Source organism: Apteryx rowi, unplaced genomic scaffold (assembly GCF_003343035.1).
Source record: "Apteryx rowi isolate R43461 unplaced genomic scaffold, aptRow1 scaffold_193, whole genome shotgun sequence".
In the NCBI taxonomy this organism is placed as follows: Eukaryota; Metazoa; Chordata; class Aves; order Apterygiformes; family Apterygidae; genus Apteryx; species Apteryx rowi.
In genome coordinates this window covers 1,261,449-1,276,531 of record NW_020448230.1, presented here as the reverse complement: position 1 = coordinate 1,276,531, position 15,083 = coordinate 1,261,449, and the positions used below count along the sequence as shown (strand labels likewise).

The 15,083-nt window shown below is 36.8% G+C and overlaps 1 protein-coding gene across 11 annotated transcripts in view; it reads left to right on the top strand.

Moving 5' to 3' along the window:
* Window positions 1-15,083, top strand: part of LYST (lysosomal trafficking regulator) — a 99,984-nt gene extending 84,901 nt beyond the window's left edge. For 6 of the 11 annotated variants that reach the window (XM_026062775.1, XM_026062770.1, XM_026062776.1 and 3 more), the window contains 12 exons: window positions 680-836; window positions 1,222-1,362; window positions 1,758-1,975; window positions 3,364-3,594; window positions 5,114-5,303; window positions 6,150-6,286; window positions 7,072-7,170; window positions 9,972-10,111; window positions 10,397-10,494; window positions 11,148-11,304; window positions 11,515-11,586; window positions 12,914-15,083. In XM_026062775.1, coding sequence (XP_025918560.1) covers window positions 680-836; window positions 1,222-1,362; window positions 1,758-1,975; window positions 3,364-3,594; window positions 5,114-5,303; window positions 6,150-6,286; window positions 7,072-7,170; window positions 9,972-10,111; window positions 10,397-10,494; window positions 11,148-11,304; window positions 11,515-11,586; window positions 12,914-13,052 — 1,779 coding nt within the window. In that variant the 3' untranslated portion in view covers window positions 13,053-15,083. Of the gene's footprint in view, window positions 1-679; window positions 837-1,221; window positions 1,363-1,757; window positions 1,976-3,363; window positions 3,595-5,113; window positions 5,304-6,149; window positions 6,287-7,071; window positions 7,171-9,971; window positions 10,112-10,396; window positions 10,495-11,147; window positions 11,305-11,489; window positions 11,587-12,913 lie in introns of those variants that run through there. The other 5 variants (XR_003252998.1, XM_026062777.1, XM_026062778.1 and 2 more) reach the window with 5 other exon arrangements.

Here is a 15,083-nt window from a genome sequence, read left to right as displayed (position 1 = left end):
ATTTAAGTGACCTGCTTTCCAGTATTTATTAACTTGAAATGTGCTTAGATGCCTAGCTAGATTGTAAGTGTCTAAGGACTTATGTGAGTGACCACTTCTTAAAATACATATTTGATCCTAAATTACTTTTGAACTTATCTTCCTTTAAAGTTAAGTTTTACTCCTAGACAACTTAGGCAAGCTCTTATTTTTCTTGTTGCTGGAATGCAGAGACTAGGATTTTCTTATTTTTCTAGTGTCAGCGTAGCATTTTATAGCTTCTGTAAAGCGCCAAACTGTCTGGTTTATGTGGTGTAAGTTAACAGTCCAGCTGAATGCATGCCAAACTGAACTGAGCTTCAAATATAGATTTAGAATTATTTTTTTCTCTTTAGAAGAGCATGCCTAATATTTTGAATGGGCATTCAGAACTGTTGCTAGAATAGTATTTGAATGGCATATTATAGGTGGTGAAACTGAATAGGTACTTCAAAAAGTTGCATCTTACAGCAGGCTTTGAAGGTGGGAGCTGCTTTTAAATAAAGATGTGATAGTCTTGAGTATATCTGTTTGTGAGGAGCTGAAGCATTGAAACATTGTGCAAGTGATCTCAGCATTTATGCCCAATAACAAAGGCAAGTTGTCTGTGTTGAAGGTTAAGTAGCAGATTGGTGATGTTTTTTTCCTACTGTTTTTCTAGTATTTAGAAGAGGAGTACCGTAAAGGAGCACGAGAGGATGATCCAATGCCCCCTGTACAGCCTTATCACTATGGTTCTCATTACTCCAACAGTGGAACTGTGCTTCATTTCCTGGTTAGGCTGCCACCTTTTACTAAAATGTTTTTAGCCTATCAAGGTAAGATTACTTTTGTATGCACTTGCCTTTTATATCTGGATCTAGTCGTAATGACCCAGGAAAGCCCTACATTGCTTTGTTTCAGAATAGTTTATCAATTCCAAATTGCTGAGTTCAGTAAACTTAAATCTGGTGTGTTTTCACAATGGACCCACTCTGAAATTATCAAGCTAAACCATAAAGCTATACATTTTAGTATATATTTAAAATGAAAAACTGACCTATATTTAAGTTTCAGTCCATGTGTAACATCTAGTAATTGAGACAAAAGTATTCTAAATTTTCTCAGCTAATTGGTGAGCAGTTAACTTCTTGAAGTTGCAGATGAGCAACTGGTATTGTGTCTGTCATCGATGTAACAAATTCAGTTTGGATTTCTTTACAGATCAAAGTTTTGACATCCCAGACAGAACTTTTCACTCTACCAACACAACCTGGCGCCTCTCTTCCTATGAATCAATGACTGACGTAAAGGAGCTTATCCCAGAATTTTTCTACCTTCCAGACTTTCTAGTTAACAGAGAAGGTATACTAAGAGGATACCAAACTATATACCAAAAACAGCCTTAGCATTCAGACCATGGGTTGAAACTGAGAACATTTATATCCCTTGATTAAATAGGTTAAGCAGTAGATGTGTGGGGAGATATCTGGCATGAATTTTTGGGTTATGCTGCAAAAGCTGTTATGTAGGGCTTAGGAAGCTTTCTTGAAAATGTCTGAGGTGCAAAGGAGTTATGTGGCTGATTCTGTGTTTTAATGAATATGCAAGTGCTTCAGAGTGTGTGTGTGTGACTTATTAGTGGAACTACTTTGATTAGCAATCTTGAGACTAATTGTTAGCATTCATAGAACCTTATAAAGCCCTTTCTAAAGTCACTGTAAACCAAAATGTTGAAATGCATACTCCCCTATTTCTAGGTTTTGATTTTGGAGTGCGTCAAAATGGTGACAGAGTTAACCATGTCAATCTTCCACCTTGGGCTCGTAATGATCCTCGTCTGTTCATCTTGATTCATCGTCAGGCTTTGGAGTCTGACAATGTTTCCCAGACAATCTGTCACTGGATTGACTTGGTGTTTGGTTATAAGCAAAAAGGCAAGGCCTCTGTTCAGGCTATTAATGTCTTTCATCCTGCAGTAAGTACTTGTCGAACAGCATGTTTGTTCATTGTACATTGTAATTTAATGGGGAAAAAGCGCAGCCTGATTTACTTGGAAAATATCCAGCATGGAGCGGTTCCCTTGCTCATGAAGCGCTGAAGAATAAGGAAAGGCTTTAAGCATTTCAAGGCATAACTGATAAGATCCTAGGGTTTGACGTGCTACATACTTTATCTGCATTAATCTTTCTTGCCTAGAGATAGGCAGGGTATGATCATGCGTGTGTTTTGTGGAGTGGTGTGTTTTGTTTTGTTTTGCCTTCTGAATAGCTAGTTGTTTGTAATGGTGCACAGGAAGTGTGTGTGTGTGTGTCTCTATGCACACCTACATCCATATAGCTGCTTCCTCCTCATTCAAAAAGCCTTTCATTTTGGAAGATTCTGCTGCAGCTTTTGATAAGGTTAGAATAGTTCAGTTTGCATTGAGTTCAGTATTTGTATTTCCTTCATATTTACCTTTCTGTGTTTTGTCTATCTAGTAAACATTTTCTTTCAGCAAATTTAATTTCAGATTAGGAAAGTAATTCTTTAATGTAAAGATTTTCAGAATGTCACTACTCAGTTGTAACACTTCAGATCTTGAATTGTATTATTTAATAAGCTAAATCCTTACTATCACAAAGTCTGCTCAGCCAGGTAGTCCTGGTTTCAAAAGCATGCACTAGTTTAGCAAACTCTATGTAGTTGTTGAGCTAATGGCAGTAGTGTTTGATAGTGGTGGCTTTTTTCTTTTCAAGTAGCCATCCAAATGTGTTCCTTTCCTTCCCCACCCACCCCTAAGTATTTATTAGGTTACTACCTGGAACTTCAAATATTAAATTTTTGTGAATGTGTTCATTGTTTTTTTGAAGTGAAAAGTCAAGGCCTTTGTCAGTGTGACTGAGGAAAAGGATGTGGTATGCAATTAGAGAAGTGTAGTTAGCTTTCACTACGAGAAGGTAGAAGAAAGAAGAGAATTTCCATTCATAAAATATGGAAGCTCTTACTTCCTACTCCTTCCCCCCCCCCCAAACTGAAGTTTTAATACATTAATTAAAAGGATTTACAGAAAAACTTTATCAGAAGCCCTTCTATTTTTGCACAAGCTAAAGGTCTACTGAAAAAAACTTTGACAGAAATTAGTCAAGGAATACAGGTAGGAGCAGCTAAGATAAATCTGGTGGTAGTTATCTCCATCAAAGAAGTGGTGAAAAGTTTACTCTTTTCAGTTGCTCTTTAATTGGTACAGCCATTGCTGGATGGCTTCTGACAAGAGTCTTAAGATTTTTTTTTTAAGAGTCTTGCTCTAAACTTATGTATGTTTAGAAATCTTTCTCAAAAATCAATTGCGCAAGCTTATACCTGCCTTTCCCTCCTGCTGTCTAGACCTATTTTGGGATGGATGTTTCTGCTGTTGAAGATCCTGTTCAGAGAAGAGCCCTTGAAACAATGATAAAAACATATGGACAAACGCCTCGCCAGCTGTTCCATGCAGCACATGTTAGCAGACCTGGATCCAGGCTCATCATAGAAGGAGAACTTCCTGCTGCCATGGGATTATTAGTACAGTTTGCTTTCAGAGAAAACAGAGAGCACACTAAAGAAATAGTATATCCAGTATGTCATTTTGAATCACAAGATGGTTCAATTAATAGTCGCATACTGTGACTACTGTACCTTTATGTTCACATCTGAAAAACTGAAAATAACATCTGTGCTTTTACTCTTTAGTGAAAGTTATTGGTATTGTATCCTCTTTGTGCTCCAGACTTTCCCCCATTACTTGGAGGGCTTGAACTTCCTAGAGGAACTATCCAGCAGACTGTTTGCCCTTAGCACAGGTGGACAAGACTGGTGATTTATCCCTCCCTTCCTCTTAGTACCCCAAAAGAGAAATGAGGTTTTGCCCCTCCTCCCTGCATACATTCCTTACCCCAGCATCCAGTAGACTCATGTATAACTGTCACTGCAGGCTTAAGCTCTTCTTTGGGAGTGGTTATAAATAGTGTGTTACCCTGGACAAGGGGTTCCAGAGGTTCTGCTTCATGCCTCTTGCAAAAACTGTCTACAGAAGAATAGACTTTCTCCTAATTATCTATAATTTGCCTGGCATATGAGGATTCGTATGTGGCCTTAATTCTTAAGTTACTAGTGCTTTCAGCACATCCTCACTAACATTCTTTTTGCCACTAAAAACTGGAAGAATTCATAGAAGATGAGTAATCTGACTTACATGTGCATTTGCACTTAGATGTGAATATTTTCTCATTCAGTTGAACAAGATACCTGAAGTTCTTTGGTTTTAGCTTAACGTATATACATCTAAATGTCTTAATTAAAACTACTCTTCTGGTTTCTTGAATCTAATAAAAAGTGCCTGGTAATTCAGGACCTCAAAGGGTGCTTGTGACCCAGAGAACCCAGAAGCTAATACCTAAATCAGTAGCTCACCTGATTTGCTGTTGCCATTGCTAGAACGTTTCAGTGACTGTTCCTTAAACTGCAACGTACTGACAAAATTGTACTGTAAAGAAAATATATGAAATTAGTGAAAATATATGAAATTAGTGAAGTACTAATGAAAATTTTTATGTATCTGTTATATATTGGGTGTCATAAAGTAAAATAGATCTGAATTCATCTTGGTTAAAGCAAATAGTTGGAGAGCACTTCAGTTGGCTGGTTTTATGCCTTCARTGATGAATTCTGTCTTCTGTGTACAAACCTATGGTAGACAAACATATCCTGTGATTCATTCCACCCCCAACATCTGTGTTGTCTGTAGGACAGTTCCACTTTCTTTACTTCAGACATTTTTTTTCTCTAAAGTCCAGTGAGAAACTGGATTCTTGAATGTGGAGAAATGGGAACTTATCACTGCACTACCTGCACTGTTAGTTTTTTATCTCAGCCCTTAGATAACTGCCAGAACTCACTTAAAACTAAGAGTTTAGCTGATGATGCTACAAAGCTTTATACCTGTTTTTCTAGTATTTTAGAATACTTCAATAATCCTTACCTGCTGTTTTTTATGAGAATTTAATATGAATAGTTCTGCTTCCATTGTAATAAAATAACTTTTTTCAGAAAAGTTTTTACCTGCTTTTAGTATGAACTTTATTTGTGTTTGTTTCAGAGTCCATTACCATGGATAAAAGGCTTGAAGTGGGGAGAATATGTTGGTTCCCCAAGTGCTCCAGATCCCGTTGTTTGCTTTAGCCAACCACATGGAGAAAGATTTGGCTCTCTGCAGGCCTTGCCAACCAAGGCAATCTGTGGTTTGTCCCGCAAGTTTTGCCTTTTGATGGTATATAGCAAGGAGCAAGGTATGAGCACCTTGGCTTTGTATTCCCCRCAAAAATTAGCCATAAAAAATGTAAATCTAATGCTACTGCTTTTCTCCAGCRGACTTCCCAGATTTATTCTGTTTAGCCAACAATTGTGAACAACTTTTACATGTGTTATCTTTCCTGGATGAGTGGCTTCAACTTTTGATTTTTTTCAAGACTACCTAGAGGCATCCAGTAATTAAGCTGGTATTTTTCTTTAAAATGACTTGCACTGCCAGCAGATTCAGTCTAGAAAGAACAAAAATAGGTGAAAAGAGTGCTGCAGCAGAAAGAAATAAAGGAGCAGTTCCTAGAGACATAGTGAGAAAAGCTATCAGTAAAAATTGGAGGCAAAGGATCTTCTGCTTTCAGAAACTCCTTGGAGGGATTCTCTAAGGTACAAACAGGTTTTCATACTTTTTTCTTCTCTTTAAAACAAGTGCTACTGAAGGTCTTAAAACTAAGTGTTCCATTGAAGGCTCACATTTAGTCCTCAAAAAAATAAGTAACATTCTCCTTCAGAAGTTATGAATAATCACCTCCCTAGATGGTGGAAAGTGTTGTCAACCTCTTCCCCTTTTTTCCTCTCCCTCGAGATGCAACATTTTTGTCCATGTTTCAAATTATGTAAACATTCAATGGTCTCTAAAACCCTATCTCTGAAAACTGTGCTCATTTTTGGTACCCTACAGGTGAAACCATAGCCTAACAGAAAATGTCACTTTGAATTCTTGGTTGTTGTATCCTAGCTTGTAGTAAAACATAAACCCTGGATTTTTATTATTGACTGTCAGTGATCAACCTTTTGGTTGCATATGTGACAATTTTTTTGCTTTCCCTCAGGTGTGAGAAGCATGCACAGCACTGATATTCAGTGGTCAGCTATCTTGAGCTGGGGATATGCTGATAACATTTTAAGACTGAAGAGCAAGCAAAGTGAGCCTCCAGTAAATTTCATACAGAGCTCGCAGTTCCATCAGGTAAGAAACTTAGTCTTTTGGGTTTCAATTTAATATTGCTAGTTTAATCATGTGGTGAATTGATTTGGTAGTAATAATTTTTGTTTTCATTCTTGCAAAGCCTGTGGCAAACGAATCTTATTTGGGGGGATGAGTGTCCAAAGACGACTTCAGATTTAGAGCACTGGATAGCTTGATATTCTGTTTTAGTCTCCTTCTTTGGAATGTGTCCATCATAGCTCCAGTATATCTTCCTCTGGGATATGTTATTGTGCTAAACAAAGGTCCCTTTTGAATGCTTTTTTTGGTAGCTTTTCCCTCCTATGAAAAACTGGCGTGAACTTATAAAAATTAAGCTCTAGGCCAAGAAGAATGAAAACAGGGAAAAATTATAGATGCTTTGTTAGATGCAGAGCTCTGCTACAGGTTAGGCTTCCTCAGAGAGATTGCTTAAACTGCTAGAGAACCATCTGTCTTTATGTTCAAGTGGCTGGTGAGGTCTCTACTGAAAAGATTCTGGCTTGTGGTGTGGCTGTAGGGTTAGATTTAGAAGTCTACAGTAATTCAGTCCCCTTTGGCTGTAAATCCTGGGCTGCACAGAACTTCCCTCTTTGATTCTGAAATCATAGTAAATATGACCTACAGCAGGTATATTTTAACTCTTGGATTTCTTTTTTGGCTTAGCTATTTTACATGGCTTTTCTTAGGATAATCGGTGAAAAACAACTTGACCAAATGCTGCAGCATAATGAAAACAGCAGTTAGAATATCTTGTATTTTTTCTGGCTTTGTTTTGTCTTTTCAAGGTAACAAGTTGTGCTTGGGTGCCAGACAGTTGCCAGCTTTTTACAGGTAGTAAATCTGGTGTCATCACAGCATATATGAACAGATTCACAAGCAATATGGTAAGTACCCTCAGGCAGAATTTGTATTTAAGGATTGAGGTATGTTTATTACTGCTGTTTTGTTTTTAACAAGGAAAGTAAGAGAAGGTGGGAATTTGTATTCATGACTTTTCTTAAAAAGATCAAGTACTTGTTTAGTATTTATTTCTGAACGATGCTCTCTGACATTGTTAGGTCTACCTCAGCATGTATATTTGGGCAGGAGTCTTATTTTCTTGTTCATGTACAGCTAGCATTTAGTTAACCTTCATCTGCACACAGAACTGACAACCCATACAGCTATGTGCTCAGGCTAGGGTTTGGAACTGAAGCTCACCCTGGCAAAATAAAGCTCCCTATACAAAGGGAGCTCCTTTGTACAAAGGAGACAGAGCCTTTCAAAACCTTAATTGAAACTGTGGAACACCTTTTCTCCAAGTAAGCAACACTTCAGATGCCACCTTCCAATACAGAAATTACTTCTGCTGGAGAGAGCCAGGATGAAATCTGTGATAGCATGTATATTAACCACTAGCCTTTTCACTGTATGTAACTTGTATCACTTAATACACTAGTGGAAGTTGCTGATCTACTAGTAGAAACTTCCCTGATGCTATGTGGTAATAAGCATGGTATGAAAACAAATAGAACTTGAAATTTATCTTCTGCCTCAGACTCAGAGCTTCTGTCTGAGCTTTTCCAGCACAAGCCTCTACTACTCTTCATAATTAAGTTTGTAACATTGTTGACTAGTCATTTTAGGTACGTCTACAGGATTACCCATAGCAACAACAAAAATAACTGCTTTTTCAAGTTTAGCTTGATAAAGGTACAGACACCAGCAAACACTTGTACTGTTGCCTACCCTTTAGTCACCACAGTAGGCTGAACTAGATGGAACTTTGATATGACCCACTATACCCAGTTTCCTGTTTTCAACAGTGGCAAACAGAAGATGCTTAGATGGAGAAGAGCACAAACATACAGTGATTACCTCCTTGGCTTTCTTCCAGTTTTTGGTGATCTGCTGCTCAGATTTTCTGAGCTCAGGAGCTCTGAGTTTAAAAAGTGAAGTAGGACTTGAATCCTTCAAACTTAAGTCAGTTGGCCCTTAAATTAAAATGTCTTAATTGCTCACCAGAATAGTGATCTCGTAAATAACCTGCACTGAGATTTGGATTCCAGTTAAAACTTTTTGAAGTACTAAAATAGAAATTCACTATTCTTTTTTTTCTGCAATGCTAAAAAACTCTAGTAATGTGTGCTTATAATTAAGTCTCTCGTGTTTCCTAGAAACAAGTGGGGGGTTTTTTGCTGCACAGATGTTTCTTTTTGGGACCATCTCTGCTGAACTCCTCAGCACTGACAGATTTACATGCCCCAGGTGGACTGACCTTGCTGCCAATTTTGTAGCTCCTGTTGTTGAGTCAGTTATCTGAGCCAGGGCTGTAGAGAATGTAAATGGGCTTCCTAGCATCTGTTCTGTATGCATCTAGTCAGCTGTGCAGTGACAGTGAACAGTCTGTTATAATGAAATACTTGAAACATGAACATTTTGCCCTGATTCATGTTTCTATAAATTTAACACACAGGCAAAAAACAGGTATGTTGTTAACTGGATATGAGAGTCCAAAGAGCCATGCTGTCAGAACTCAAAAATAGCTCTATGTTGTACTTCAAATGGTCTGTTTTTCCTAGCTGTTGCTTAAGATGGCTTAAAAAAACAAATGAAGTACTGATGGTGATTTATCTTGATAAATAAGCCATACCTTCATGAAAAAATCAGCCAAGTGTTTCAGGTTTTGCCAAGTGACTTATTCCAGCTTTTACTTGCTGACTGTTAGGGTTGTCTGGTAAGCAGAAAGAGAAGCAGTTGACTGCAACTGACTGTTGCAGTATTACACAGATTATATCATCTCTTTTAGCACAAAAATATGAATTTTCTATAAAGTAAGAGGAAAGTCTCTGTATATTTTTTTCACTTGTTTGTTTCTACTTTCAAGTTTATAGACCTGTTATATATATCCTGTACCCTCATACAAATATGTGGACAAGGTATTCTGCTGCATGTGAGGAAATACAGCAGAGAAATTTTTTTCTTTTACAAAGCTTATTCTAATCTCTGTACAGCAAATTTTCTGAATTAAAACATTAATATTCTGATTAAGCAGCTCTTTCAATTTAGAGCCAGTTTTCAGGAAGTCYGAATCACTTCAAATGACAGAAATTGAATACAGTGTTCAATTTGTGTTGTGTTCAATTTGCAGCTCTAATTTTTTTCTAGCAATTTCTAGATTATTGATTTCTTGCATATTTTTCCATCTTAGCACCAGCTTAAGGAATTCCCAGTAATTTATCATACATGCTGTGTATTACCTGCTGAGCTGATAGGGTTTTTTTTCCCCCCCCCTCTACTTTTCCAAGTGCATCCTGTAGATAACTAAAACATTGAGGACTCTCATTTCTATATTGTGTGGAAACCGCACAGTCTTGCAGAAAATGATTCAGCTAATTTCAAGGTCTGTAGCTGAGACAARGTACAGTACCTTTTCACAGGTGACACTTCAATTCATTGGACTATGTCAAAATACTTGCTTAGACTAAAGCGCTAGAAGCAAAAAATTGAACGCTAATATTAATGATATGTATGGCTTATCACATATAAAGCATTAAACATAATAAAGCATTAACAGCATTGTTAAACTGATCCCTTTAAAAGCAATGGGAGTCATCTGTGGAAATCCAAGAATGATACTTGTCCCTTTTCAGAAAGACTTTAACACTTTAGTCCTGAGTTCACATTACATCTTGATGTTTTTCAGCCTTCTGAGATAGAAATGGAGTCACAAGTCCATCTGTACGGTCACACAGCAGAGATAACAAGCTTGTTTGTGTGCAAACCATACAGTATAATGATAAGTGTCAGCAAAGATGGAACCTGCATTATTTGGGATTTGAACAGGTACAAGTGTATGCGTATAAGATTTACTATTGGTTAGCTTGTAAATACCGGTTTTCAACTGGGTATCTACCCTTTAATATTAACAGAACGCGTTCCATGTATATCTTAATGTGAAGCAAAACCTTAGTGTTTTGTTCCCACAAAGTGTACTGGAATTCTAGAATGAACATGAATAATGCTGTTATGTGAAATGTTACTTGAAATGAAGATAACTCTTAAATATGTTTTTGAAGAACCTTTTCTGTGTTTGAGTCTGAATTCTGGGCTTGTTCTGCTTTTGTTCAGGTTGTGCTACGTCCAGAGTCTGGCCGGACACAAGAGTCCTGTGACTGCAGTTTCAGCTAGTGAAACAACTGGTGATATCGCAACAGTTTGTGATTCAGGTACATTTGAGGGTCAAGAAAAGTTGTTTTGACTTGTAGACCAGATAGATCATGAGATGTGCCGTTATATTGGTAACCAAGTGTGTATTAATCATCCAAGGATCTGTAAGATCAAATAAGAGTGTGTTGGGGGGGGGGGGTTTGCAGGGAGTTGTTTTTTATACAGAAGAAGCATATGAATTTCTCCAGAAATGATTAGGCAGTGGTTTGAGTGAAGTGTAGAGGTTCAATAGCTAATGGCTTTATCCCTTTATAAAGACCTGAAATTGGAACAGATTCCTGACAGACCTAACTTAGGGTTCAAAAACTAGCTGCTTAAAGTAGATTATATGAATTCTCTCTTAGTGTTTCCCTCCTAGTACATGAAAACTAATCATTAAAAATAAATTCATATAGTATTTTGTTAAGTACGATGTCCCACAGATCTGAAGTGATACATTTTTTGAACCATTTTACGGTAGCTTGGTGTTACACATGCTGATTATGACAAAAGCAGAGAAGAGAACTGTGTACTGCAGCACATGTGACTTGGAGTCACTTTAAACCTTTTGATCCTTTGAGAAGCTGAATTTTTTTAACACTTAAATTCTGTTTCATAGCCCTAACTGTGGTTTAGGTTTCTTCTAATGTTGCCAYGTTATGTTCTGTTACAGTTGGAGGGGGTAGTGACTTGAGACTTTGGACAGTTAATGGTGATCTCGTGGGACATGTACACTGCAGGGAAAGTATTTGCTCTGTTGCTTTCTCTAACCAGCCTGAAGGAATATCTGTCAATGTGATTGCAGGGGGGCTAGAAAATGGAGTTGTAAGGTAAGTGTTTGAATTTCTATATTTATTAAAACGCTTTTATAACTTGGCTCACATTTTGAGAGCGTGTAGACTCAGTCACACTGATATTTGGCTTTAAAGAAGCTGGGCAAACTGTTGTCCAGTTTCTGAACTTAGCAGTTGCTAAAATTAGTTATGTTTAACATTGAAATATTTTAAAATTAAAGGTGAAGGAAAATGGCTTTCTTTCAGGCTGTGGAGTACGTGGGACTTGAAGCCAGTGCGAGAAATAACATTTTCAAAGTCAGCCAAACCTATTGTAAGGTAAAAATATTTTAAACTTACAGTAAATGTATTTTTCTTTGAAAACAAAACTGAAAACTGGCCTTGAGTATTGAACAGGAATTTGACATGAGGACAGGGGATAAACAACCATGTCTGAAAATGGGCATGCCATCCTACTAATTAGTCATGGAAGTGAAAAGAGCACAAATGTACTGTATTTGTAATGACAGTAATAACTAGTTTCTGCTGCTAGCAGGACAAGATAAACAGATTGAAATCAGCAGGATTCCCTTGAAATAAACAATAGCTACTCTTTATTCTTAAGTTTAGTATTTTTCCCCAGGAGCTGTGTAATAATCAGGAGATAATCTTTTAACTTGAGCAGTCTCAAGTAGACATAAGAGGTTTTTCTCCCTCAGAAATAAATGAAGACAGTGCATTTCCCCTCAGCCAGTTTTTCTGAGGCTGGAGGGAAGCAGTRAAGAAAGGAGAAAATGAAATTTAAGGTAGGGTGGAAGCTGCCATTTTAGAGTGCTTGTGTAATTTTGCYCATTAGAGAGTCCGCTTGATCATTTATATAAGCAGGATTATTCTCATGTCAAAGCATCTTCAGAACACAGTCAAAGCATCCAATTCTTGATATGCCCATAGGGATATCTGTCCCTTTGTAGAGTAATCACTTCTCTTGTTGGTGAGTAATTCACCCAACAGATCACTTCTAGGAATTTTATGTTGTGACCATTGCTGAAACACCATTTAAAAAAACAAACCACTAATCATTGGCTTTTAGAAGGAAAAAGCCCTGTCTGATAGCAGTTACTGTCATTCAATTATCCCCTTTAAGAAACATATTTCACAAAGCTTGTTGATAATGATTTAGTAGCTACTGAATAATTTAAAGAAGTTTGCTTAAATGAGATGGAAAATGGATGATGATCTTAATGCTCTCTAACAATATCCATGGCATGACTGGAGAGTTTTACTGCTGTTATAGCTTAGGAAATATCCAACTGAACAAAAGTCCTATGCTGTGTCACAAAACCTGACAGATTTAGTTTCAGAAGATAGAAGGGACAGCCCAGGGAGTGAGTAGGATCAGCACAGCTGACTTTCTTTGACACTGCAAATAAATGAAAGTGCTAAACTGCATGACATGTTAAATTGCTGGACAAAACTGCAGTTCAGATTGGTTACAAGACTGATTAAGTAGGTATTGGCAAACACACTACTGCGCTAATGTACTTGCTGGGACTCCCCTACTCGAGAGCTAATTTGTTGGTTGTACTCTTGTGGTGTTTAATATATTCACTACTATTTTTAAATAGCCAAATTTGATGCAAAAACAGGTTGTTTTCTTGTTTTTCAGCCTTACATTTTCCTGTGATGGTCATCACTTGTTCACAGCTAATAGTGATGGAAATGTTATAGCTTGGTGTCGCAAGGACCAGCAGCGCTTGAAGCTACCCATGTTCTATTCATTCCTTAGCAGCTATGCAGCTGGGTGATGACTATTTTTGCTGCTAACTCATTATGTCTCTGATGCACTTTAAATCCAAAATAAATTACAGAATCTCTTATTTAACTGGATTTTTGAGATAGCTTAAATGTCTTTAAAATGACTGAGTAGACTTAAAGAAATGGGGAAAAAAAAAGAAACAGCAGTCTAAGATTGTTGTAAAATTGTGTATACACATGCACAAACTTGAATATTAAGGTCAACGGGAAGCTCTGGTCATATATTCCAATACCAGCAAAGTGGCACATAAATGCTCTAACCTACAAGTCAAAATGCTGCAATATAAAATGTAATAGTATTTTTTTAATTCACTGCTTGGACACAATTTCAACAATTGAATCAATAATAGTGATTTCCCCCTCTTTTCTGATGTAAAATATCAGCAGTGTAAAGTTCTTTATGAAAATTTCAGCATATATATATCTGATTAGGTGAGTGTGGTATAGTTGGCTCTGGGATAATTGACCTGAAACTAAAAATCCAAGATGAATCAAAATTGCTTTTTTGAGAAGCAAAGGACTCAGTAGGTGCTTTTTGCACTATCTTATGGTATTGTAATGCTAAAAAATTTCTGTTACCTTTATATTTGTAATTTTTGCTGTCTTCTCTGTTGGGATAGGATAATAGTCTTTACAGCAGACAAAAACAAAATACCTGTGTCTTAGTAATGGGCAGGCATCTCATGGCATCATGAAGCAATAGTTAGATCAGGGTTTTGTGGGGGACTTTTTTGTTTTGTTTTCCCCAATGTAAAGTGTTAACTCCACAGATTTGTAACACTAGCTATTGTGATTCTGTGGCGGGATATACATATAGCTTATCTTCAGAGCTCTAAAGAAACGTATTAAGGAAGGTACAGGTGTGTTCCCATTCCAGTGTCATTGAAGTTAAATACACTGTAAAATGTTTGAACCTAACTGCCTGAATAATCAATGTTCATAGGCATCAGATGATTTGGAAGAGTTTACACAGATACATTGTGCAAATATGCTATTTATTCCTAGGTGCTATTTTTTTGAGAGGAAAAAAAATAAGCCTCCATTGTGAAAGGCTTAAAATTTGAAGTCTTAGGCCAGATCAAAAATTAACATTTCAATTGATGGATTTTTAAGGCCTGTAAACCTGATTCACACTGTACCTGCTAGTCATCTGAAAGGTAAAACAAGAATGCTACTTAAGCTTGGTGTAGTTACATTTTTCTTTTAAATTGTTTTGCCTTTTCATCACTTACATATTCCACTATTGCCATACAGATGAACTGCTATATCTTATGTTTAAGGTTCATCTGCCCTGAAAACACTGTAACTGAGAATGTCAAGTTGTGATGAAGAAAATGTGTACACAAGAGATCTGTACACTTTGAAAATTCCAAACAGTCTTTACAGAAATTCTTGCAACYTCCAGATTTGAAGAACTTTTCTAACTAGAAAAACTTGATCTAGAAAAGTCTTGTAGTCTGTGACAAAGACTGATCTTTGGTTTAATTAAGCAAGTGGCTGCATACTGTATGAATTGAATTTTAAATTGCATATATTATAGCACCATTGTATGGGATGGCTTTAATCATGTTTTTCATTATCCAAATGTTAATGTAAGGTCAAGCACAGACTTGAAAAGTTTTTTGGCTCATGCTGAAGTGATGTGCATTATTTAAAAGAAATAAAACACAAATCTTGTGGTTTGGGGGTGCTTTTGTGCTCCCTGGTCTGGGGTGTTGCTCGTAAAGGCTTATTTTTATAAAGCAGAATTCCACTTGTTAAAAATCAATATGCAAAATTGCTGGCCTTGTAAAGAGTGCAATATTATATTTTTATGTAAAAGTAAAAATGATTTTTTTTGAAGCAGGGAATATTTATTCAGCTTAATAACATGTTCTGGAACTATTAACAACTTCAGTAGTATATGTGCATGTCATAATGAAATTCCCTGTAAATGTCACATTCCACACTGTCTTTGTATATATTGTCACATTGTTGGGTAATAAACAGATCTTTGTATCAAATTGCTTATGAGATGGTTA